General features: G+C 45.4%; 1 protein-coding gene across 3 annotated transcripts in view; it reads left to right on the top strand.

The window, feature by feature from the left end:
• The window catches only part of TSPEAR (thrombospondin type laminin G domain and EAR repeats), a 292494-nt gene that overhangs the window by 69403 nt on the left and 202216 nt on the right, over window positions 1–20875 (top strand). For all 3 annotated transcript variants that reach the window (XM_077272147.1, XM_077272148.1, XM_077272146.1), the window contains exon 2: window positions 11754–11971. In XM_077272147.1, the coding sequence (XP_077128262.1) occupies window positions 11754–11971 (218 nt within the window). The remainder of the gene's footprint in view (window positions 1–11753; window positions 11972–20875) is intronic.

Genomic DNA, 20875 nt, shown 5'->3' with positions numbered 1-20875 from the left:
ACCGTGTTCCGGACTGAGGACCCAGAGATCTTCAGTAAAGAGGTAAAGAGACTGCAACCTGGTGTCCTCGTTATTTACCGTGACTCGCACCCGACAACTGCACCACCCTCACCACCACTCCATACCTACCTACCGTGCGCCCCACGGCAGGGTCACGGACCGGGGCCTAGCCGCTGTGACAACCCCAGAGCAGAGACTCAGAGGCCCGGCTCCGGGTACCCCTCGGCCCTGCGGCGGTGGGGGCGCTACAACTTGGCATCACGAACAGGATCTACTTAAGCCTGAAGAATCAGGTCATGTGTGCCTTGGAACTGTGATTTACTGTACTTTATTGGAAGAGCTGTGTATTGCCGTTTGCCGCCAGAAGTTCCCGCCAAAATCGCCGCCATTGCTGCGCCAAAGAGGAAGGAGGGCGTGCCATGGGAGGAGCCTATCAAAGTGGCGCCAGAAACGGCGACCGCCCCCTGCATCTCTGGCTGCAAAGCGGTGATCTGCCTCAAAGAGGAGAACGGCCCCCTGATCTGCAACGGCGGGAACGAGGTGAAGGAGGAGCCCGGCCTCGGAGAAATGGCAGAGCCAGGTGCATGCGTTGCCGCCGAATGCCAGACAGCGACGATGAGCAGCAAGTGCCCGAGCAGCGGCGAGGAGATCCTGGCTTGCCATCACCCATCGGAGGCAGACCCGCGTCCACCGCCGGTGGAGGAGCCGAGCCTGCCTATCCCAGCCACGGAACCATGGAGGGCGGAGCTACATCAGGAGGTGACTCCGGAGGAGCCGCGGTCCGGGCTGCCGCCGATTCCAGTGTCCTTGTTAACGGACCGGAGCGACATCGGTGGAATCACATCAGGCGCAGGTATGGACGGCGTCCCTACTCCCCTGGCCGATTCTGCTCCCCTGACCGATCCCGCTCCTGTGACCGCTCCTCACCCCAGCAATGATCGTTCCTTCTTGGTGGAGCGGGTGATCCTCACCTCTAACGCGATGGGGAAGCTAGTGCCTCCGCTACCAACCAAGATGGGAGAACCCATAGATGTGGGCCTAGACGGGGTGATCCTTCGGTGGGACACCCCCTGGACCGGGCCGGATGGGACCCGGGAGGAGGGCCTCACCCTTGCGGTACTTACCTGGGAACAGTATAAGCAATGTCTGATTCAACACTGGAAAGATCGAGACGAGACCGAACCATCTGACACACAACGTAAGAAGTCTACTCCCGGCAGGAAAGACGTGGTAAAGCGGGGAACCGTGCTGGCCTACCACCCGAAGAGGGGATGGGGCTCCATATAGGAACCGGGGCTACCAACTGATGTCTTTGTTACTAGCTATAACGTGAAGACCCCCTGCTGCAGCCGAAATGGTGATCCGTTACAAAGGGGGGATCAGGTGACCTACACCCGCCATCGGAGTGCACAAGGATGGTGTGCCCGGAACGTTCGACGGTGTGAGCCTGAGAGAGCGCCTCCTGTTGCCCCGATCATGACTGATCCTGATTTGCCAGACCTTGTTCCTATCACCATGGTACGCCTTGTAGCGGCTACCGAACTCGCAAGCAGGATTAGCCTTCAAATCCAGGCACCGGCTGATCTGATGGCATCTGAGAGACCAACTACCAGTACGGGTGCTGCGTTGGTCGGCGGACAAAGACCACCCCCAGACTTGGAAGGATAAACCTCGATACCATGAGTATGTATATAGTTACTGTTCTTCTGTTTAGCTAAACCCGTTCAGGGTTAACTCTTAAAGGGATCCCTTTGTTGACCCGGGATCCCTATTGTTTTGTTTGTTTTTCTAAGTTTTTGCACAAGTTTTAGTTGAAATGAACTGCTGAAATCATGAACAGTGCATGATACGAACTTTTTGTACATAGTTTGCACCTTATTAAAGGTGCTCCCTACTGGTTTTACTTAAAGAAGGACTCTTTGTGAAGATACCACACTGGAACCTTTGCTGAGTATGGACTGGTAGCTTGAGAAGACGTGCTACCTCATAGAGACTTGGTCCCCTCTTAAAGGGGATGTTCATTTGTCGCACTTAAACGATGATATTGCTTTAAGACAGGTAGCAATAATGTTTTGACGAAAGAAAGTGATGATAATGTTTACATGAGTAAGTTATATGTATTCAACTAGTTAATTGTGAAGAAATGCTGATGATGTTCTCTGAAAAGAAAAAGTGAAAGATAGCAGAAGGATGCAGTGGGCCCGTAGGGGTAGACGTGGTGTCCAGCATGCATGTTGGTGAGAAAGATAATGAGAAGGCTTAATGTTCAATAGAAAATGTTCTGATAATGTTGATAGATAACTAGGATAGAAGGTAAACCCTGAGTCCTCATAGGAGTCATGTAGAGATGGCTCAGTGCTCTTAAACTGAAAGTAATGTTATGATCTATACTGTGTATAGTAGTAGAAAAGGCAGTAGGCCCGGGCTGAACGGGGCGGTCCTGCATGGAAAGGAGAGGCAGTAGGTCTGGTGCCGTTAGGACAGGCGGTCCTGCAGATTTAAAGAAGGAGAATGGAAAAGTTAAATTACCTTATAATGTGATTATAGGAAGGTCTTTAGTGGGTTTAGAGTGTATGCCCTTAAAGGCAATGTTAAATTATTGTTCAATAATTTTGCACTTAGTAGAATACCCGGTTGGGTAAGAAAAGTTATTTATAGCACGTTGCTATGATATTTAACCACGTTTGTAACGTTCAAGTGTCCGCACCTCCCATAAAGGGAAATCTGTTTAAATATGCTTATTGTTATTACACTCAACAAAATTGTATATCTTTTTGCTAATTTGTATTGTTGTTTTCTTCCCAGTCCCGGAGTACTGTGTTTAACCAGGGGGGAGTGCAGCGCCCCAGAGTCCTGGTCGTTGCAGTACTGTGGCTCCGCCACTAAGGGGAGCTATGGTACGTCTGATGGCACTGAAGGAGTTCATCTGATCAGGTATCACAGACACCAATACATTTCACAGTCGGGCCTCCGGGGGGAGCTAAGGGTTCTATTCACTAGGCCACTCCCCACCATAGTGGGTAAACTGGGGGTCAGGCAGGAAGTTAGATGAGAAAGCTGACTGGGTTGGAACCAGACAACACCTTGTGGCAGAGGGTGTTGTAGGGGGAAGATACAGTAGGGTCTCTGTCAGGGGTGGGATCCTGACAGAGGCTTGGCAACTTGAACGAACGTAACGGGACCGTGCCTGCTCCGGGTAGCGGCGGTGCCCAAGGAAGGATTAGAAGCGAGATAGATTGTGCTGAGTGAGAAACGAGATCACGCAAAAGGAGAAATACCAATAGGAGTCGTGCTGTAAGACCGAAGCAACATCCTACTGAGGCGCACTACCGGTGGCCGGAACGCCGAGGGGGTATCATAACATTCAGCTTCAAGCAATACTCCAAACAGCGGCAGGACAGTCAGTCTAAGGCGGGCTGTCTAACTTAAATCACCTATGCAGTCTTGGGGGGCAACCTGTGAAGAGGGGCGACTCTAGGGTCCCGGAAGAGCTCCGAGCCTACCCGACAAACGGGTGCCGTCCCAACCAGAACATCAGGAAGGGACGGAGGATTAGCAGAACATCATCTAATCGAGTTGTGAGGGAACTTAAGAAACAGACACAACAGTTGTGGGGGACTTTCCGTAAGCACAGCAGGGAAGGACCACAACACATAGCGCTAGAAGGAAGGCACCGATTTCCACCTGTGAAGAGAACTCTGGAGGTGCCATTGGACCGGCCGGACTTGCGCAGCCTGGTGAACCGTGTTCCGGACTGAGGACCCAGAGATCTTCAGTAAAGAGGTAAAGAGACTGCAACCTGGTGTCCTCGTTATTTACCGCGACTCGCACCCGACAACTGCACCACCCTCACCACCACTCCATACCTACCTACCGTGCGCCCCACGGCAGGGTCACGGACCGGGGCCTAGCCGCCGTGACAACCCCAGAGCAGAGACTCAGAGGCCCGGTACTGGGTACCCCTCGGCCCTGCGGCGGTGGGGGCGCTACACTAGTCTTGTCAGATATTGAGAAAAACATGCATACGTGTCTTTTTATATAGTGTATGGAAACTTCTAGTTTCAACTGTATATACAGTACAGACCAAAAGTTTGGACACACCTTCTCATTTAAAGATTTTTCTGTATTTTCATGACTGAAAATTGTACTTTCACACTGAAGGCATCAAAACTATGAATTAACACATGTGGAATTATATACTTAACAAAAAAGTGTGAAACAACTGAAATTATGTCTTATATTCTAGGTTCTTCAAAGTAGCCACCTTTTGCTTTGATGACTGCTTTGCACACTCTTGGCATTCTCTTGATGAGCTTCAAGAGGTAGTCACCGGAAATGGTCTTCCAATAATCTTGAAGGAGTTCCCAGAGATGCTTAGCACTTGTTGGCCCTTTTGCCTTCACTCTGCGGTCCAGCTCACCCCAAACCATCTCGATTGGGTTCAGGTCTGGTGACTGTGGAGGCCAGGTCATCTGGGGTAGCACCCCATCACTCTACCTCTTGGTAAAATAGCCCTTAGACAGCCTGGAGGTGTGTTTGGGGTCATTGTCTTGTTGAAAAATAAATGATGGTCCATTGAAATGCAAACCGGATGGAATAGAATGCCGCAGCAAGATGCTGTGGTAGCCATGCTGGTTCAGTATACCTACAATTTTGAATAAATCCCCAACAGTGTCACCAGCAAAGCACCATCACACCATCACACCTCCTCCTCCATGCTTCACGGTGGGAACCAGGCATGTAGAGTCCATCCGTTCACCTTTTCTGCATCGCACAAAGACACGATGGTTGGAACCAAAGATCTCAAATTTGGACTTATCATACCAAAGCACAGATTTCCACTGGTCTAATGTGCATTCCTTGTGTTCTTTACCCAAACAAGCCTCTTTGGCTTGTTGCCTGTCCTTACCAGTGGTTTTCTAGCAGCTATTTTACCATGAAGGCCTGCTGCACAAAGTCTCCTCTTAACAGTTGTTGTAGAGATGTGTCTGCTGCTAGAACTCTGTGTGGCATTGAAGTGGTCTCTAATCTAAGCTGCTGTTAACCTGCGATTTCTGAAGCTAGTGACTTGGATAAACTTATCCTCAGAAGCAGAGGTGACTCTTGGTCTTCTTTTCCTGGGGCGGTCCTCATGTGAGCCAGTTTCTTTGGAGCGCTTGATGGTTTTTCCGCTGCACTTGGGGACACTTTCAAAGTTTTCCCAATTTTTCGGACTGACTGACCGTAATTTCTTAAAGTAATGATGCCCACTCGTTTTTCTTTACTTAGCTGCTTTTTTCTTGCCATAATACAAATTCTAACAGTCTATTCAGTAGGACTATTAGCTGTGTATCCACCAGACTTCTGCACAACACAACTGATGGTCCCATCCCCATTTATAAGGCAAGAAATCCCACTTATTAAACCTGACAGGGCACAACTGTGAAGTGAAAACGATTCCCTGTGACTACCTCTTGGAGCTCATCAAGAGAATGCCAAGAGTGTGCAAAGTAGTCATCAAAGCATAAGGTGGCTACTTTGAAGAATCTAGTATATAAGACATATTTTCAGTTGTTTCACACTTTTTTTTAAGCATTTAATTACACATGTGTTAATTCATAGTTTTGATGCCTTCAGTGTGAATTTACAATTTTCATAGTCATGAAAATACAGAAAAATCTTTAAATGAGAAGGTGTGTCCAAGCTTTTGGTCTGTACTGTATATGTTTCTGTAATTCAATGTTAAATAAGCTTCACTTAAAATTATTACCTAAATACCTCCTTTATTGTCCTTTACTAAAGAAAGAAAAAAACCCCAGATCTTTCCTGTTCAGCAGTTACAGTAGTTGCATGCACACAAATATAAAGCTTGCCATATAGTGTTGTCTTTAAATTGATTTATGTTTTGCCTATTGGATTATTACAAGTCATCTGCATGTCCAACTTCTCAATATTAACGTGGATCAAAGTCGATATCTAGGATTGTTTGACTCAACAGTACAACGCTGCATAGAGCTGATAAGGCAGTGTCAGTCAGGTGTAGAGGAGCCTGTGTCTGATGCTGGGTCTGTGCAGCTGGCACTGGCAGGGGAACAGCTTCGTTCATAACCATTTGTTTTTGTTTGACTGGTTTGCAGCTGTCAGATCTTTGCCTGAATGTCGTTTATTTGATCAGCTGAAGACGCCTTGCATTTGTCACTGATGATTGACAGCTCACATAAAAGGTGCCGTGATTCACTTTAATCTGCAGTATGTTACTGTTAGTATACCACAGCGTTGTGCCCAGTTATGTCTGTTGTAAAAGGGACAGGGTTTTCTTCTATGAATTACTAAACTTATAGATACCAAAAGAGGAACTCTCCCTATGTCTCTAATGAGGTCTGATATCAACTATTAACGCCAAACTTGACTATTAATAATTAACACCCACTAAATACGCCTCAACGTTATCTTTTCCTTATACTATATACTAACTGAGACGAAACAGTGTAACAATAAAGGATATTTATTACACACACAAGTCTGCAGTCTGTAACATACATATATATTTATACCCAAGCTGGTGACTATAAATATATATATATATATATATATATATATATATATATATATTTATATATATACAAATAAACGGATATTACAACTCTATTACAGTAATTTCACTCCAGTATACAGTGATATCCCAACAGTATCACACGGTAATAACCCACAATGTCCAGTAATAACACAGCAATATCACTTAACTGCCCGATTACCCAAATCACACATACAATATCAGCCCTCCCACCTATGGCTAGCTAACCCTAGTGAATAGTACTGGGCCTATTAAGAAAAGGGGATACAGAGTATACTAAAGCCATGTGGGTCCATTATCATTCTGGCATGCAGGCACAGCAAAAGAGGCAGAGCACATGTGTCTTGTGCCTTTTATGTCCAGCTAGAAGAGGTGTGTCCAGCCCCAGGTGTGTGGGGATGAGGTCACAAGTCTATTGTCCACTGGCCTAAGTCCTAAATGAAACCTGATATACCAGGTTGAGGAGGGGGCTACTGAGCACATGTGGGGGAATTATATATCACTAAACAAATCTCTACGTAAAAATATACATTTTGGAGCACTTCCCTTCTACATCTGTAAATACTCGGAAAACTTCCTAATGTCTTATCAGATTTCTTCATAATCATGTAACTAATTAAGAAAATTAATATTAATCTCATCTTTAAATTGTCTATTAAATTAAGATAAATTAGTAGATACACATTTATAAGAACACGTTAAATTAACAATCAGACAAGTGGAGAGTGAAGAGAACCTCTTGGCACACAGAATCTAAGGCTCCCTTCATGCGTAAAACCTGTACACATGTCACGTTCCGTTTTCCCTAGCTGTGTGGTTTACTGTTGGCCACCAGTGTGTATGTGTGTGCCATCCATGTGACATCTGTGTTTCATCTGTGTTAAGTATGTGGTTGTCACGGACCCATAGCCCTTGTCATCTCTGCTGCTGGAAAAAAATGGACATGTCTCCTGGTGGTTTACACAGACACATGGTCCATGTATACACATGGATGTGAGCAGCCCCATAGGTTATAATGGGCATGTGTGGTATCCGTGAAAAGAAAGGAAGCCACGTTCTGCAAGAAAGGACATGTGAAGGAGGCCTAAGGGAGAACACCTCCACAATTGTTCTTATTTTACAGATTTTGCTTAAGGTCGTGTAGCATATTTTGCTTCAGGCATCCAGGTACGGATTGCAATGTACAGACCGTCCACGGTGGGTCTCCTAATTCAAACTCAACAGACTCACAGGCATATAAGAATCTGTTGCATTCATGTCAGAGAAAGAAAAATTTGGGAATTCAAATTAATGAAGATATTCAATTCTTTGACAGTAGGACTCAATTTAACATCTGGATTTATGAGTCACCACATGGATACAATTCACACCTCCACCAGATGGACTCCAGATAACTAAGAACATTATTCCCACTGCCTAATTTGATTTCCTTGGGTTATCTTTATGAGGCATCACACCTCCCTCCCCTTGATCAAATGTTCTACAGTAGTATTCCTTATGTGCACACGTCCGGATTTCTTGCAGAAATTTCCTGAAGAAAAACGGAAATTTTCTGCAAGAAATCCGCATTTTTTTTTTGCGTTTTTTTTCCGTTTTTTTCGCGTTTTTTTTAGCATTCTGCAAGCGTAATTAGCTTGCAGAATGCTAAAGTTTTCCAAGCGATCTGTAGCATCGCTTGGAAAACTGACTGACAGGTTGGTCACACTTGTCAAACATAGTGTTTGACAAGTGTGACCATCTTTTTACTATAGATGCAGCTTATGCAGCATCTATAGTAAAAGATAGAATGTTTAAAAATAATAAAAAAAATAAAAAAAATGCTTATACTCACCCGCAGACAGCTGATCTCCTCACCGGCGTCCGTTCCGTATAGATGGTGTGTGCGCGCAGGACCTTCCATGACGTCGCGGTCACGTGAGCGGTCACATGACCGGTCTCGACCAATCACAGGACCGTGACGTCATCGCAGGTCCTTCACCGCACAACAGCTACAGGAACCGAAGCGGCAGCATGCAGCTGAGAGGCGGGAAGACATCGAAGGTGAGTATAGGACTATTTTTTATTTTAATTCTTTATTTTTGACCAATTATATGGTGCCCAGTCCGTGGAGGAGAGTCTCCTCTCCTCCACCCTGGGTACCAACCGCACATAATCTGCTTACTTCCCGCATGGTGTGCACAGCCCCGTGCGGGAAGTAAGCAGATCAATGCACTCCTAGGTGTGCGGAATCCCCGCAATTCCGCATTTTTAATGAACATGTTGCTTTTTTTTCCGCGATGCGATTTTTTCACGGAAAAAATCGCAACATTTGCACAAAAAATGCGGAATACACTGTAAATAATAGGAGGCATAGGTTAGCGTTTTTTTCGCGTTTTTATCACGTTTTTATAGCGAAAAAACATGAAAAAACGCGAAAAATCCTGAACGTGTGCACATGGCCTAAATGTTGTGTTTTTTCTTATCAATCTATTTGTAATCCTGCCTGAAGAAGGAGCCTCTGTGCTCTGAAAGCTTGCAAACATATTATTTTCTGGTTAACCAATAAAGGAATCACTCCTAGAATACTTTTGTTATCATTGGGCAGCAAAGTGTTCACATCGATTTTTCTGGTTAACATTACACGGTACCACAATACAATTTATTATTGTACATCATTGCATTCATGTCAGAAGACCTGTTAAGCAGGTGACTGGTATGCAATACGCAGACAATGACAAGGCGGAAGTAACCAACTTATCTATTTATTCATCAGGTGTGAACATGGGAAAAGGGTGATTTGAATAAAGAGTTATTCAAGGATAACAGGGTATGTACAGAGTACAATATTCAATATACAATAATATCACAGTTATTATCATCACACTATAGCTCCAACAGAGGGATTTCACTGTCATATATATCCCACTTCTAATGCGAGCAATTTCCACAGTCCTAAACATACCAATATAACGATCCCCTTTATACAGTAGGCCCTGTCGGGGTCTCCGGTTCTTCCCGCTAGGCCTCAAGTCCTTTTGATGACACCAATTAATGCTCTCTGTGCCTTTCGCATTCTGGATGGTCCACACCCCGTCTCTTGCACACACCCTCGACTGACCCATGCACTGTACGTCATTAGCGTAAGTAACGGCCAGCTCACTGACACCTCCTGTTCACCACCACAGGAATCCACCCTGAGCAGAATTAATTTTCTCACAGATCTGCATGGCTTGACTGACTCTGGATGTCTCTCATACCTTGCGGGATGAGGGCTGGACAATTGGCTCTTCAGTGGCCTCGTCTAGACTCTAGGTCTTGACCAGTGCCGGTCTGGTCTTTGGGCTTTGACAGGCATTGTGTTGATTTCGGAACTTGTCTGGCACCACCTGGGTTCTGCTTCCAGCCATGCCACGGCCCACTGGTTCATGCTTCCTGCCACGGCCTAGGACCCTGACCTCAGCGTCTTCCTCAACAGATATCCTGATTGTCTCCTCTCCTGACATCAAATCTGCTCCTGTTTTGGCGCCCTGGGTTCTTATACCAAGGAACTGAGTCATCAGGTTAACCCGACCAGGTGCTTCATCTAGACTCGTCCTCCCTGCAACACGTCCTCTTTCTTCTCGTTCTGCAGGGTTTTGTCGGAACAGTAGATGTCAGTCTTTAATCACAAATAGTACACAATGCTGGAAAATTTAATCTTTCATTTTACACTCTCCTACAATCCTTGAGTCAATTTGAATATCGCGATGTGAAAAATTAATGTTCAAAACTGACCTAAAGAATTACATGCTGCTTTATGATATACTTCCCTAAAGACTTTGCTTCTAGGGGAGAATGCAGTGCCTCAAAAATGTATCAAGAAGTGCCTGTATATCTGTATAGCACCCCCAAAATTAAACTAATGTCGTCCGGTCCGCATCCACCAACATTGACAAGTTTGACCAACAGTCTAATGAGTATGGGGTGCAGGCTGATTTTCGGTGAAGATGCCTATTTGGCATATTGATTTTGAACTGGATATAAGCCACTGGCCGAGATGTCTATCTGTGGCCTTTTCATAGAGAACACAGGAGCGCTCGACCAAACGTGCACCCCGGTATTTGGTAGAGTTGACTAAGACGGCTGACTGTGGAATGAACGGCCAAAGCCTGGCTCGGCCGACAGCCATTTACTGTGTCTGAAAGTCTTAATAGGAACTCCATGTGCTGCTCTGCATGTAGCTTAGGTTGTAATCTCTAGGCCTGTGATACAGAGAATTTGTGAAGTGTTTTAAAGTGCTTTTTTCATCTTATAAAATGATGGCATATTGCTAAGATATGGTGTCACTTTATGATAAAAAGGGGTCCACTATCTGGGGCTTCTACTGATCCTGTGAATTAAGGGGTTGCAGGGTTGGTTTCACATAGCTGGGTAGCCATAAGGGCTGCTGTGTATTGCCCTGTTCAATAAAGTGATGGCACATCCTAGTAATCATTTTATAAGATCGGCATAAGCCATCACCTATACAGTGCAAAATAAATATATAAACGTACAATGTTGTTTGATATTGAAATCTTTGTACTGTATGTCTCGTCGATCATTTAAAGGGGTTGACCCTCGATCAAAGTACATTTTTGTGAATAGATCTTGAAATAAAAATAAGTTTCACAATTGGATGTGTTAAAAAATGTTCCTTTGCTGAAATAACCTCTGCTATGTACTGTGTAATGGCTGTGCCTTACCGTGCAGGAATATGGCCTGATAATACCACAGCTCCTGGGCTGGGGGGAAGCAAAAGAGTATACAGACAGGACAGCATGGGATCACAGCTGATTCTTTCTGTGAGATAAAACATGTATAAAAACAGGCAGTAAATTGTTTTACCTCACAGAAAGCAGCAGCTGTGCTCCTGCTGTCCTGTCTGTATATGGTACTTTCTTTTGCTTCCTCCCCTGCCCAGGAGCTGTGCTATGATCAGACCATGCTCTTGCACTGTCAGACACAGCCAGGGGCTATTTTAGCACAGAAACATTTTTAACACATCAAATTGTGGAACTGATTTTTATTCCAAGATCTATTAATTAAAATGTACTTTGTTCACGCGACAACCCCTTTGAGCATAAAAAAATACCTTGAACCATACCATCTAAATAAATAATTTATTTTAGAATGAATAGATGTGCCTATAAAAGCATCACGCTTCGACAGAATAATTAGCATTATTGTTTTAATTTCGCCACAGATCTTCTACCACTGGACATATTGTCAGAAGTCATCTTCCCCAACAAGTCCTTACCAGGGTTACGGATGGTGCAGTCTCAGGGAGCCCGTGGGTTTCGCCTTGCTGCAATGCCACATGTGCTTAGTTTTCCATCATCACGTCTCTTCAAAAACTGTCATCTCTTTCCAGAGGAGTTTTCTCTTGTTGTCACTATAAAGATCCCCAGCCTTCCACCCAAGGTAATTCACTATGATCATTTTTTATGTCGTTATATAATTATTATTTTTTGTTTATTCTGATATACATCTCCAAATCATCTGCATTGGTGTAGATATAACCACAACATGCCAGCTACCAGCACTCACAACTAGAAGGATTATAGCAGTTTACTACATACCAGTATATATTTGGACGCAGTGCACTCTTATACCTGCTGCCATGTTTTCGCAAAAATCAAACCTACTCCAAAAATAAGCCTTAGCGTGACTTTAGAGGATTATTGGAGTATTCTTGAAATATTAACCCTACTCCAAAAATAAGACCAGGGCCGAAGTTGGAAGCGGGAGGGAGGGCAAACTGGGCAATTGCTTAGGGCCCCCACTTTTTATGCACCTCCCAGCACTTGTATTCAGTGTGTGTATATACATGTGTATGTACAGTATGTGCTGTATGTGCATATATATGTATATGCAATGTGTGTGTATATACGTGTGTATGTGCAATTTGTGTATATGCATGTGTATGTTCCATATTTGTGTATATACATGTGTGTGTATATACTGTACATGTGTGTGTGCAATGTGTGTGTATATACATGTGTATGTGCAATGTGTGTGTATATACATTTGTATGTGCAATGAGTGTGTATATACATGTGTGTGTGCAATGTGTGTGTATATACATGTGGAGCGCCCCCACACCGCCGCAGGGCCGAGGGATACCCGGAGCCGGGCCTCTGAGAGTCTCTGTTCAGTTCTGGGGTTGTCACGGTGGCTAGACCCGGTCCGTGGCCCTGTCCGTCAGTGGGGGACGTCCGGTGCAATAAGTGGTGGTGTAACGGTGCAATTGTGAGGTGCAGGTCGCGGTAAATAACGAGGACACCAGGTTGCAGTCTCTTTACCTCTTTACTGAAGATCTCTGAGTCCTCAGTCCAGAATACGGTTTACCAGGCTGCGCAAGTCCGGCCGGTCCAATGGCACCTCCAGAGTTCTCTTCACAGGTGGAAATCTGTGCCTTCCTGCTTGCGCTATGTGTTGTGGTCCTTCCCTGCTGTGCTTACGGAAAGTCCCCACAACTGTTGTGTCTGTTTCTTAAGTTCCCTCACAACTCGACTAGATGATGTTCTGCTAATCCTCCGTCCCTCCCTGAGGTTCGGGTAGGAACGGCACCCATTTGACGGGTAGGCTCGGAGCTCTTCCGGGACCCCAGAGACGCCCCTCTCCACAAGTTGCCCCCCAAGACTTCATAGGTGATTTAAGTTAGACAGCCCGCCTGAGACTGACTGTCCTGCCGCTGTTTAGAGTATTGCTTGAAGCTGGATATTATGATACTCTCTCGGCGTTCCGGCCACCGGTTATGCGCCTCAGTAGAATGTTGCCTCGGTCTTACAGCACGACTCCTACTGGTATTCTCCTATCGCTTTGATCTTGTTTCTCACTCAGCACAATCTATCTCTCTTCTAATCCTTTCTTGGGCACCGCCGCTACCCGGAGCAGGCACGGTCCCGTTACGTTCGTTCTCGTTGCCAAGCCTCTGTCAGGATCCCACCCCTAACAGAGACCCTACTGTCTCTTCCTCTACAACACCCTCTGTGTTGTGAAATTGGATTTTGGGCTCCCCCGGTGGCCACTGGTGGAATTGAACTTGTGTGCATCATCCCCTCTGTTCACCTGTTCCCATCAGGATGTGGGAGTCGCTATTTAACCTTGCTCCTCTGTCACTTCCATGCCGGTCAACATTGTAATCAGAAGCCTTTCTGTGCATGTTCCTGCTTCTAGACAACTCCCAGCTAAGTTGGACTTTTGTCCTTGTTTGTTTTTTGCATTTTGTTCCAGTTCACAGCTGCAGTTTCGTTTCTGTGTCTGGAAAGCTCTTGTGATCTGAAATTGCCACTCTGATGTTATGAGTTAATACTAGAGTCTTAAAGTAATTTCAGGATGGTATTTTGATAGGGTTTTCAGCTGACCATGAAAGTGCCCTTTCTGTCTTCCTGCTATCTAGTAAGCGGACCTCGATTTTGCTAAACCTATTTTCATACTACGTTTGTCATTTTCATCTAAAATCACCGCCAATATATGTGGGGGCCTCTGTCTGCCTTTCGGGGAAATTTCTCTAGAGGTGAGCCAGGACTGTATTTTCCTCTGCCAGGATTAGTTAGTCCTCCGGCTGGCGCTGAGCGTCTAGGGATAAAACGTAGGCACGCTACCCGGCTACTGTTAGTTGTGCGGCAGGTTTAGTTCATGGTCAGTTTAAGTTTCCATCCTTCCAAGAGCTAGTTCATATGTATGCTGGGCTATGTTCTCTTGCCATTGAGAACCATAACAGTTTGACCGGCCAACATAGGGTTAAATTAATTGGCAGAGAAAGGAGAGAAAAAAGAAGTCTGCTGAAAATTTTTTTTTTTTTTTTCCTTCAGTTCTGAGTGTGCTTTCAATTGAATCACTTGCAAGTCTGCCTATATTGCAGCCTTCCTCTCTCTCTCTCCTTCTAATCCTGGAATGGCTCTGTGTTCACCTGTTTAAAATGGATATTCAGAGTTTAGCTGCAGGTTTGAATAATCTCACCATGAAAGTTCAAAATTTACAAGATTTTGTTGTTCATGTTCCTATATCTGAACCTAGAATTCCTTTGCCTGAATTTTTTTCAGGGAATAGATCTTGCTTTCAAAATTTCAAAAATAATTGCAAGTTGTTTTTGTCCCTGAAATCTCGCTCTGCTGGAGATCCTGCACAGCAGGTCAGGATTGTGATTTCCTTGCTCCGGGGCGACCCTCAAGATTGGGCTTTTGCATTGGCTCCAGGGGATCCTGCGTTGCTCAATGTGGATGCGTTTTTTCTGGCCTTGGGGTTGCTTTATGAGGAACCTCATTTAGAGCTTCAGGCGGAAAAAGCCTTGATGTCCCTATCTCAAGGGCAAGATGAAGTTGAAATATACTGCCAAAAATTCCGTAAATGGTCTGTGCTTACTCAGTGGAATGAGTGCGCCCTGGCGGCGAATTTCAGAGAGGGTCTCTCTGATGCCATTAAGGATGTTATGGTGGGGTTCCCTGTGTCTGCGGGTCTGAATGAGTCCATGACAATGGCTATCCAGATCGATAGACGTCTGCGGGAGCGCAAACCTGTGCACCATTTGGCGGTGTCTACTGAGAAGACGCCAGAGAATGTGCAATGTGATAGAATTCTGTCCAGAAGCGAACGGCAGAATTTTAGACGAAAAAATGGGTTGTGCTTTTATTGTGGTGATTCAACTCATGTTATATCAGCATGCTCTAAGCGCACTAAGAAGCTTGATAAGTCAGTTTCAATTGGCACTTTTCAGTCTAAGTTTATTCTATCTGTGACCCTGATTTGTTCTTTATCATCTATTACCGCGGACGCCTATGTCGACTCTGGCGCCGCTTTGAGTCTTATGGATTGGTCCTTTGCCAAACGCTGTGGGTATGATTTAGAGCCTCTTGAAACTCCTATACCTCTGAAGGGGATTGACTCCACCCCATTGGCTAGTAATAAACCACAATACTGGACACAAGTAACTATGCGAATTAATCCGGATCATCAGGAGATTATTCGCTTTCTTGTGCTGTATAATCTACATGATGTGTTGGTGCTTGGATTGCCATGGCTGCAATCTCATAACCCAGTCCTCGACTGGAAAGCTATGTCTGTGTTAAGCTGGGGATGTAAGGGGATGCATGGGGACGTACCTTTGGTTTCCACTTCATCATCTATTCCCTCTGAGATTCCTGAATTCTTGTCTGACTATCGTGACGTTTTTGAAGAACCTAAGCTTGGTTCATTACCTCCGCACCGGGAGTGCGATTGTGCCATAGATTTGATTCCGGGTAGTAAATACCCTAAGGGTCGTTTATTTAATCTGTCTGTGCCTGAACATGCTGCTATGCGAGAATATATAAAGGAGTCCTTGGAAAAGGGACATATTCGTCCTTCGTCATCTCCCTTAGGAGCCGGTTTTTTCTTTGTGTCTAAGAAAGATGGCTCTTTGAGGCCGTGTATTGATTATCGGCTTTTGAATAAAATCACGGTTAAATATCAATATCCGTTGCCACTGCTGACTGATTTGTTTGCTCGCATAAAGGGGGCCAAGTGGTTCTCTAAGATAGATCTCCGTGGGGCGTATAATTTGGTGCGAATTAAGCAGGGGGATGAGTGGAAAACCGCATTTAATACGCCCGAGGGCCACTTTGAGTATTTGGTGATGCCTTTTGGCCTTTCAAATGCCCCTTCAGTCTTTCAGTCCTTTATGCATGACATTTTCCGTGATTATTTGGATAAATTTATGATTGTGTATCTGGATGATATTCTGATTTTTTCGGATGACTGGGACTCTCATGTCCAGCAGGTCAGGAGGGTTTTTCAGGTTTTGCGGTCTAATTCCTTGTGTGTGAAGGGTTCTAAGTGCGTTTTTGGGGTTCAAAAGATTTCCTTCTTGGGATATATTTTTTCCCCCTCTTCCATCGAGATGGATCCTGTCAAGGTTCAGGCTATTTGTGATTGGACGCAACCCTCTTCTCTTAAGAGTCTTCAGAAATTTTTGGGCTTTGCTAACTTTTATCGTCGATTTATTGCTGGTTTTTCTGATGTTGTTAAACCATTGACTGATTTGACTAAGAAGGGTGCTGATGTTGCTGATTGGTCCCCTGCTGCTGTGGAGGCCTTTCGGGAGCTTAAGCGCCGCTTTTCTTCCGCCCCTGTGTTGCGTCAGCCTGATGTTGCTCTTCCTTTTCAGGTTGAGGTCGACGCTTCTGAAATCGGAGCTGGGGCGGTTTTGTCGCAGAGAAGTTCCGACTGCTCCGTGATGAAACCTTGTGCTTTTTTTTCTCGTAAATTTTCGCCCGCCGAGCGGAATTATGATATTGGGAATCGGGAGCTTTTGGCCATGAAGTGGGCTTTTGAGGAGTGGCGTCATTGGCTTGAGGGGGCTAGACATCAGGTGGTGGTATTGACCGACCACAAAAATTTAATTTATCTTGAGTCCGCCAGACGCCTGAATCCTAGACAGGCGCGCTGGTCGTTGTTTTTCTCTCGGTTTAATTTTGTGGTGTCATACCTACCGGGTTCTAAGAATGTTAAGGCGGATGCCCTTTCTAGGAGTTTTGAGCCTGACTCCCCTGGTAATTCTGAACCTACAGGTATCCTTAAGGATGGAGTGATATTGTCTGCCGTTTCTCCAGACCTGCGGCGGGCCTTGCAGGAGTTTCAGGCGGATAGACCTGATCGTTGCCCACCTGGTAGACTGTTTGTTCCTGATGATTGGACCAGTAAAGTCATTTCTGAGGTTCATTCTTCTGCGTTGGCAGGTCATCCTGGAATCTTTGGTACCAGGGATTTGGTGGCAAGGTCCTTCTGGTGGCCTTCCCTGTCACGAGATGTACGAGGCTTTGTGCAGTCTTGTGACGTTTGTGCTCGGGCCAAGCCTTGTTGTTCTCGGGCTAGTGGATTGTTGTTGCCCTTGCCTATCCCGAAGAGGCCTTGGACGCACATCTCGATGGATTTTATTTCGGATCTTCCTGTTTCTCAGAAGATGTCTGTCATCTGGGTGGTGTGTGACCGTTTCTCTAAGATGGTCCATTTGGTTCCCCTGCCTAAGTTGCCTTCTTCTTCCGAGTTGGTTCCTCTGTTTTTTCAAAATGTGGTTCGTTTGCATGGTATTCCGGAGAATATCGTTTCTGACAGAGGAACCCAATTCGTGTCTAGATTTTGGCGGGCATTCTGTGCTAGGATGGGCATAGATTTGTCTTTCTCGTCTGCTTTCCATCCTCAGACTAATGGCCAGACCGAGCGGACGAATCAGACTTTGGAGACATATTTGAGGTGTTTTGTGTCTGCAGATCAGGATGATTGGGTTGCTTTTTTGCCTTTAGCGGAGTTTGCCCTCAATAATCGGGCCAGCTCTGCCACCTTGGTGTCTCCTTTTTTCTGTAATTCGGGGTTTCATCCTCGATTTTCCTCCGGTCAGGTGGAATCTTCGGATTGTCCTGGAGTGGATGCTGTGGTGGAGAGGTTGCATCAGATTTGGGGGCAGGTAGTGGACAATTTGAAGTTGTCCCAGGAGAAGACTCAGCTTTTTGCCAACCGCCGGCGTCGGGTTGGTCCTCGGCTTTGTGTCGGGGACTTGGTGTGGTTGTCTTCTCGTTTTGTCCCTATGAGGGTTTCTTCTCCTAAGTTTAAGCCTCGGTTCATCGGCCCGTACAAGATATTGGAGATTCTTAACCCTGTGTCCTTCCGTTTGGACCTCCCTGCATCTTTTTCTATTCATAATGTTTTTCATCGGTCATTATTGCGCAGGTATGAGGTACCGGTTGTGCCTTCCGTTGAGCCTCCTGCTCCGGTGTTGGTTGAGGGCGAGTTGGAGTACGTTGTGGAAAAAATCTTGGACTCTCGTGTTTCCAGACGGAAACTCCAGTATCTGGTCAAATGGAAGGGATACGGTCAGGAGGATAATTCTTGGGTGACTGCCTCTGATGTTCATGCCTCCGATCTGGTCCGTGCCTTTCATAGGGCTCATCCTGATCGCCCTGGTGGTTCTGGTGAGGGTTCGGTGCCCCCTCCTTGAGGGGGGGGTACTGTTGTGAAATTGGATTTTGGGCTCCCCCGGTGGCCACTGGTGGAATTGAACTTGTGTGCATCATCCCCTCTGTTCACCTGTTCCCATCAGGATGTGGGAGTCGCTATTTAACCTTGCTCCTCTGTCACTTCCATGCCGGTCAACATTGTAATCAGAAGCCTTTCTGTGCATGTTCCTGCTTCTAGACAACTCCCAGCTAAGTCGGACTTTTGTCCTTGTTTGTTTTTTGCATTTTGTTCCAGTTCACAGCTGCAGTTTCGTTTCTGTGTCTGGAAAGCTCTTGTGATCTGAAATTGCCACTCTGATGTTATGAGTTAATACTAGAGTCTTAAAGTAATTTCAGGATGGTATTTTGATAGGGTTTTCAGCTGACCATGAAAGTGCCCTTTCTGTCTTCCTGCTATCTAGTAAGCGGACCTCGATTTTGCTAAACCTATTTTCATACTACGTTTGTCATTTTCATCTAAAATCACCGCCAATATATGTGGGGGCCTCTGTCTGCCTTTCGGGGAAATTTCTCTAGAGGTGAGCCAGGACTGTATTTTCCTCTGCCAGGATTAGTTAGTCCTCCGGCTGGCGCTGAGCGTCTAGGGATAAAACGTAGGCACGCTACCCGGCTACTGTTAGTTGTGCGGCAGGTTTAGTTCATGGTCAGTTTAAGTTTCCATCCTTCCAAGAGCTAGTTCATATGTATGCTGGGCTATGTTCTCTTGCCATTGAGAACCATAACACCTCTGCCACAAGGTGTTGCCTGGTTCCAACCCAGTCAGCTTTCTCTCTAACTTCCTGCCTGACCCCCAGTTTTACCAGTGTGTGAGGAGTGGCCTAATGAATAGAACCCTTAGCTCCCCCTGAAGGCCCGGCGGTGAAATGAATTGGTGTCTGTGATACCTGATTAGATGAACTCCTTCAGTGCCATCAGACGCACCATAGCTCCCCATAGTGGCGGAGCCACAGTACTGCAACGACCAGGACTCTGGGGCGCTGCACTCCCCCCTGGTTAAACACAGTACTCCGGGACTGGGAAGAAAAACAACAATACAAGTTAGCAAAAAGACATACAGTTTTGTTTGAGTGCAATAACAACAAGTATACTTGAACAGGCTTCCCTTTATGGGAGGTAAGGACACTTAAACGTTACAAACATGGTTAAATAACATAGCAACATGCTATAAATAATTCTTCTTACCCAATCGGGTATTCTACTAAGTGCAAAAATTGTTGAACAGTACTTTAACATTGCCTTTAAGGACATACACTCTGTATCCACTAAAGGCCTTCCTATAATCACATTATAAGGTAAATTAACTTTTTCATTCTCCTTCTCTAAATCTGCAGGACCGCCTGTCCTATCGGCACCAGACCTACTGCCTCTCCTTTCGGTTACAGGACCGCCCCGTTCAGCCAGGGCCTACTGCCTTTTCGACTTCTATACACAGTATAGATCCTAACATTCTTTCAATTTAAGAGCACTGAGCCATCTCTACATGACTCCTAAAAGGACTCACTAACTAACCCCTACGGGCTCACTTTCTGTCCTTTGTAACACATTATTAACTCTTTTCCTAAAAGGACTAACTTCCTATGGAGGACTCAGGGTTTACCTTCTATCCCCATTTCCTTATCAACATTATCAAAACATTTTCTACTGAACATTAAGCCTTCTATTTTAACTTCTGTGCTAACAACTATGCAGGACACTATGTCTGCCCCTACGGGTCCACTGCATCTTTCCTTCTGAAAACATCATCTGCTTTTCTTTTACAACTTAACTAATCAGATACATATAACTTTTACATGTAAAGATTATCATCACTTTCGTCCATCAAGACATTATTGCTATCCATCAATCTTAAAGCAATACAGTTCTGTGAATGTAAAACATGGAGGTCTCCTTTAAGGGAGGGGACCAAGTCTTTAAGGGGTAACATTTCTTCTCTGGCTACCAGTCTTTACTCAGCAAAGGCTCCGGTGCGGTATCTTCGCAAAGAGTCTTTAAGTAAAACCAGTAGGAAGCGCCTTTAAAAAGGTGCAAACTATTTACAAAAAAAAGTTTGTATCACGCACGGTCCATGATTACAACAGTTCTTTCAACTTTTGTGCAAACTCGAAGACAAATAAACAAACAGGGATCCCGGGTCAACAAAGGGATCCATTGAAGAATTAACCCTGGACAGGTTTAGCAGTAAAAGAGGAAACAACAAACAGTTAAGAACTATGTACAGTTTCAGGTTTCCGAGGTTTATTCCTACTCAGGTGGCCTTGGCCCCTGACCCCCGGCGGCTGCAGCGTCTGTGCCGGTGGCAGGTCCCGCAGGGGTCGTCAGATCACCTGGTGTC

Source organism: Ranitomeya variabilis, chromosome 7, assembly GCF_051348905.1.
Source record: "Ranitomeya variabilis isolate aRanVar5 chromosome 7, aRanVar5.hap1, whole genome shotgun sequence".
NCBI classification, from domain to species: Eukaryota; Metazoa; Chordata; class Amphibia; order Anura; family Dendrobatidae; genus Ranitomeya; species Ranitomeya variabilis.
The sequence above is the reverse complement of the archived record's forward strand: the minus strand, read 5'-3'. Positions and strand labels throughout refer to the sequence as shown.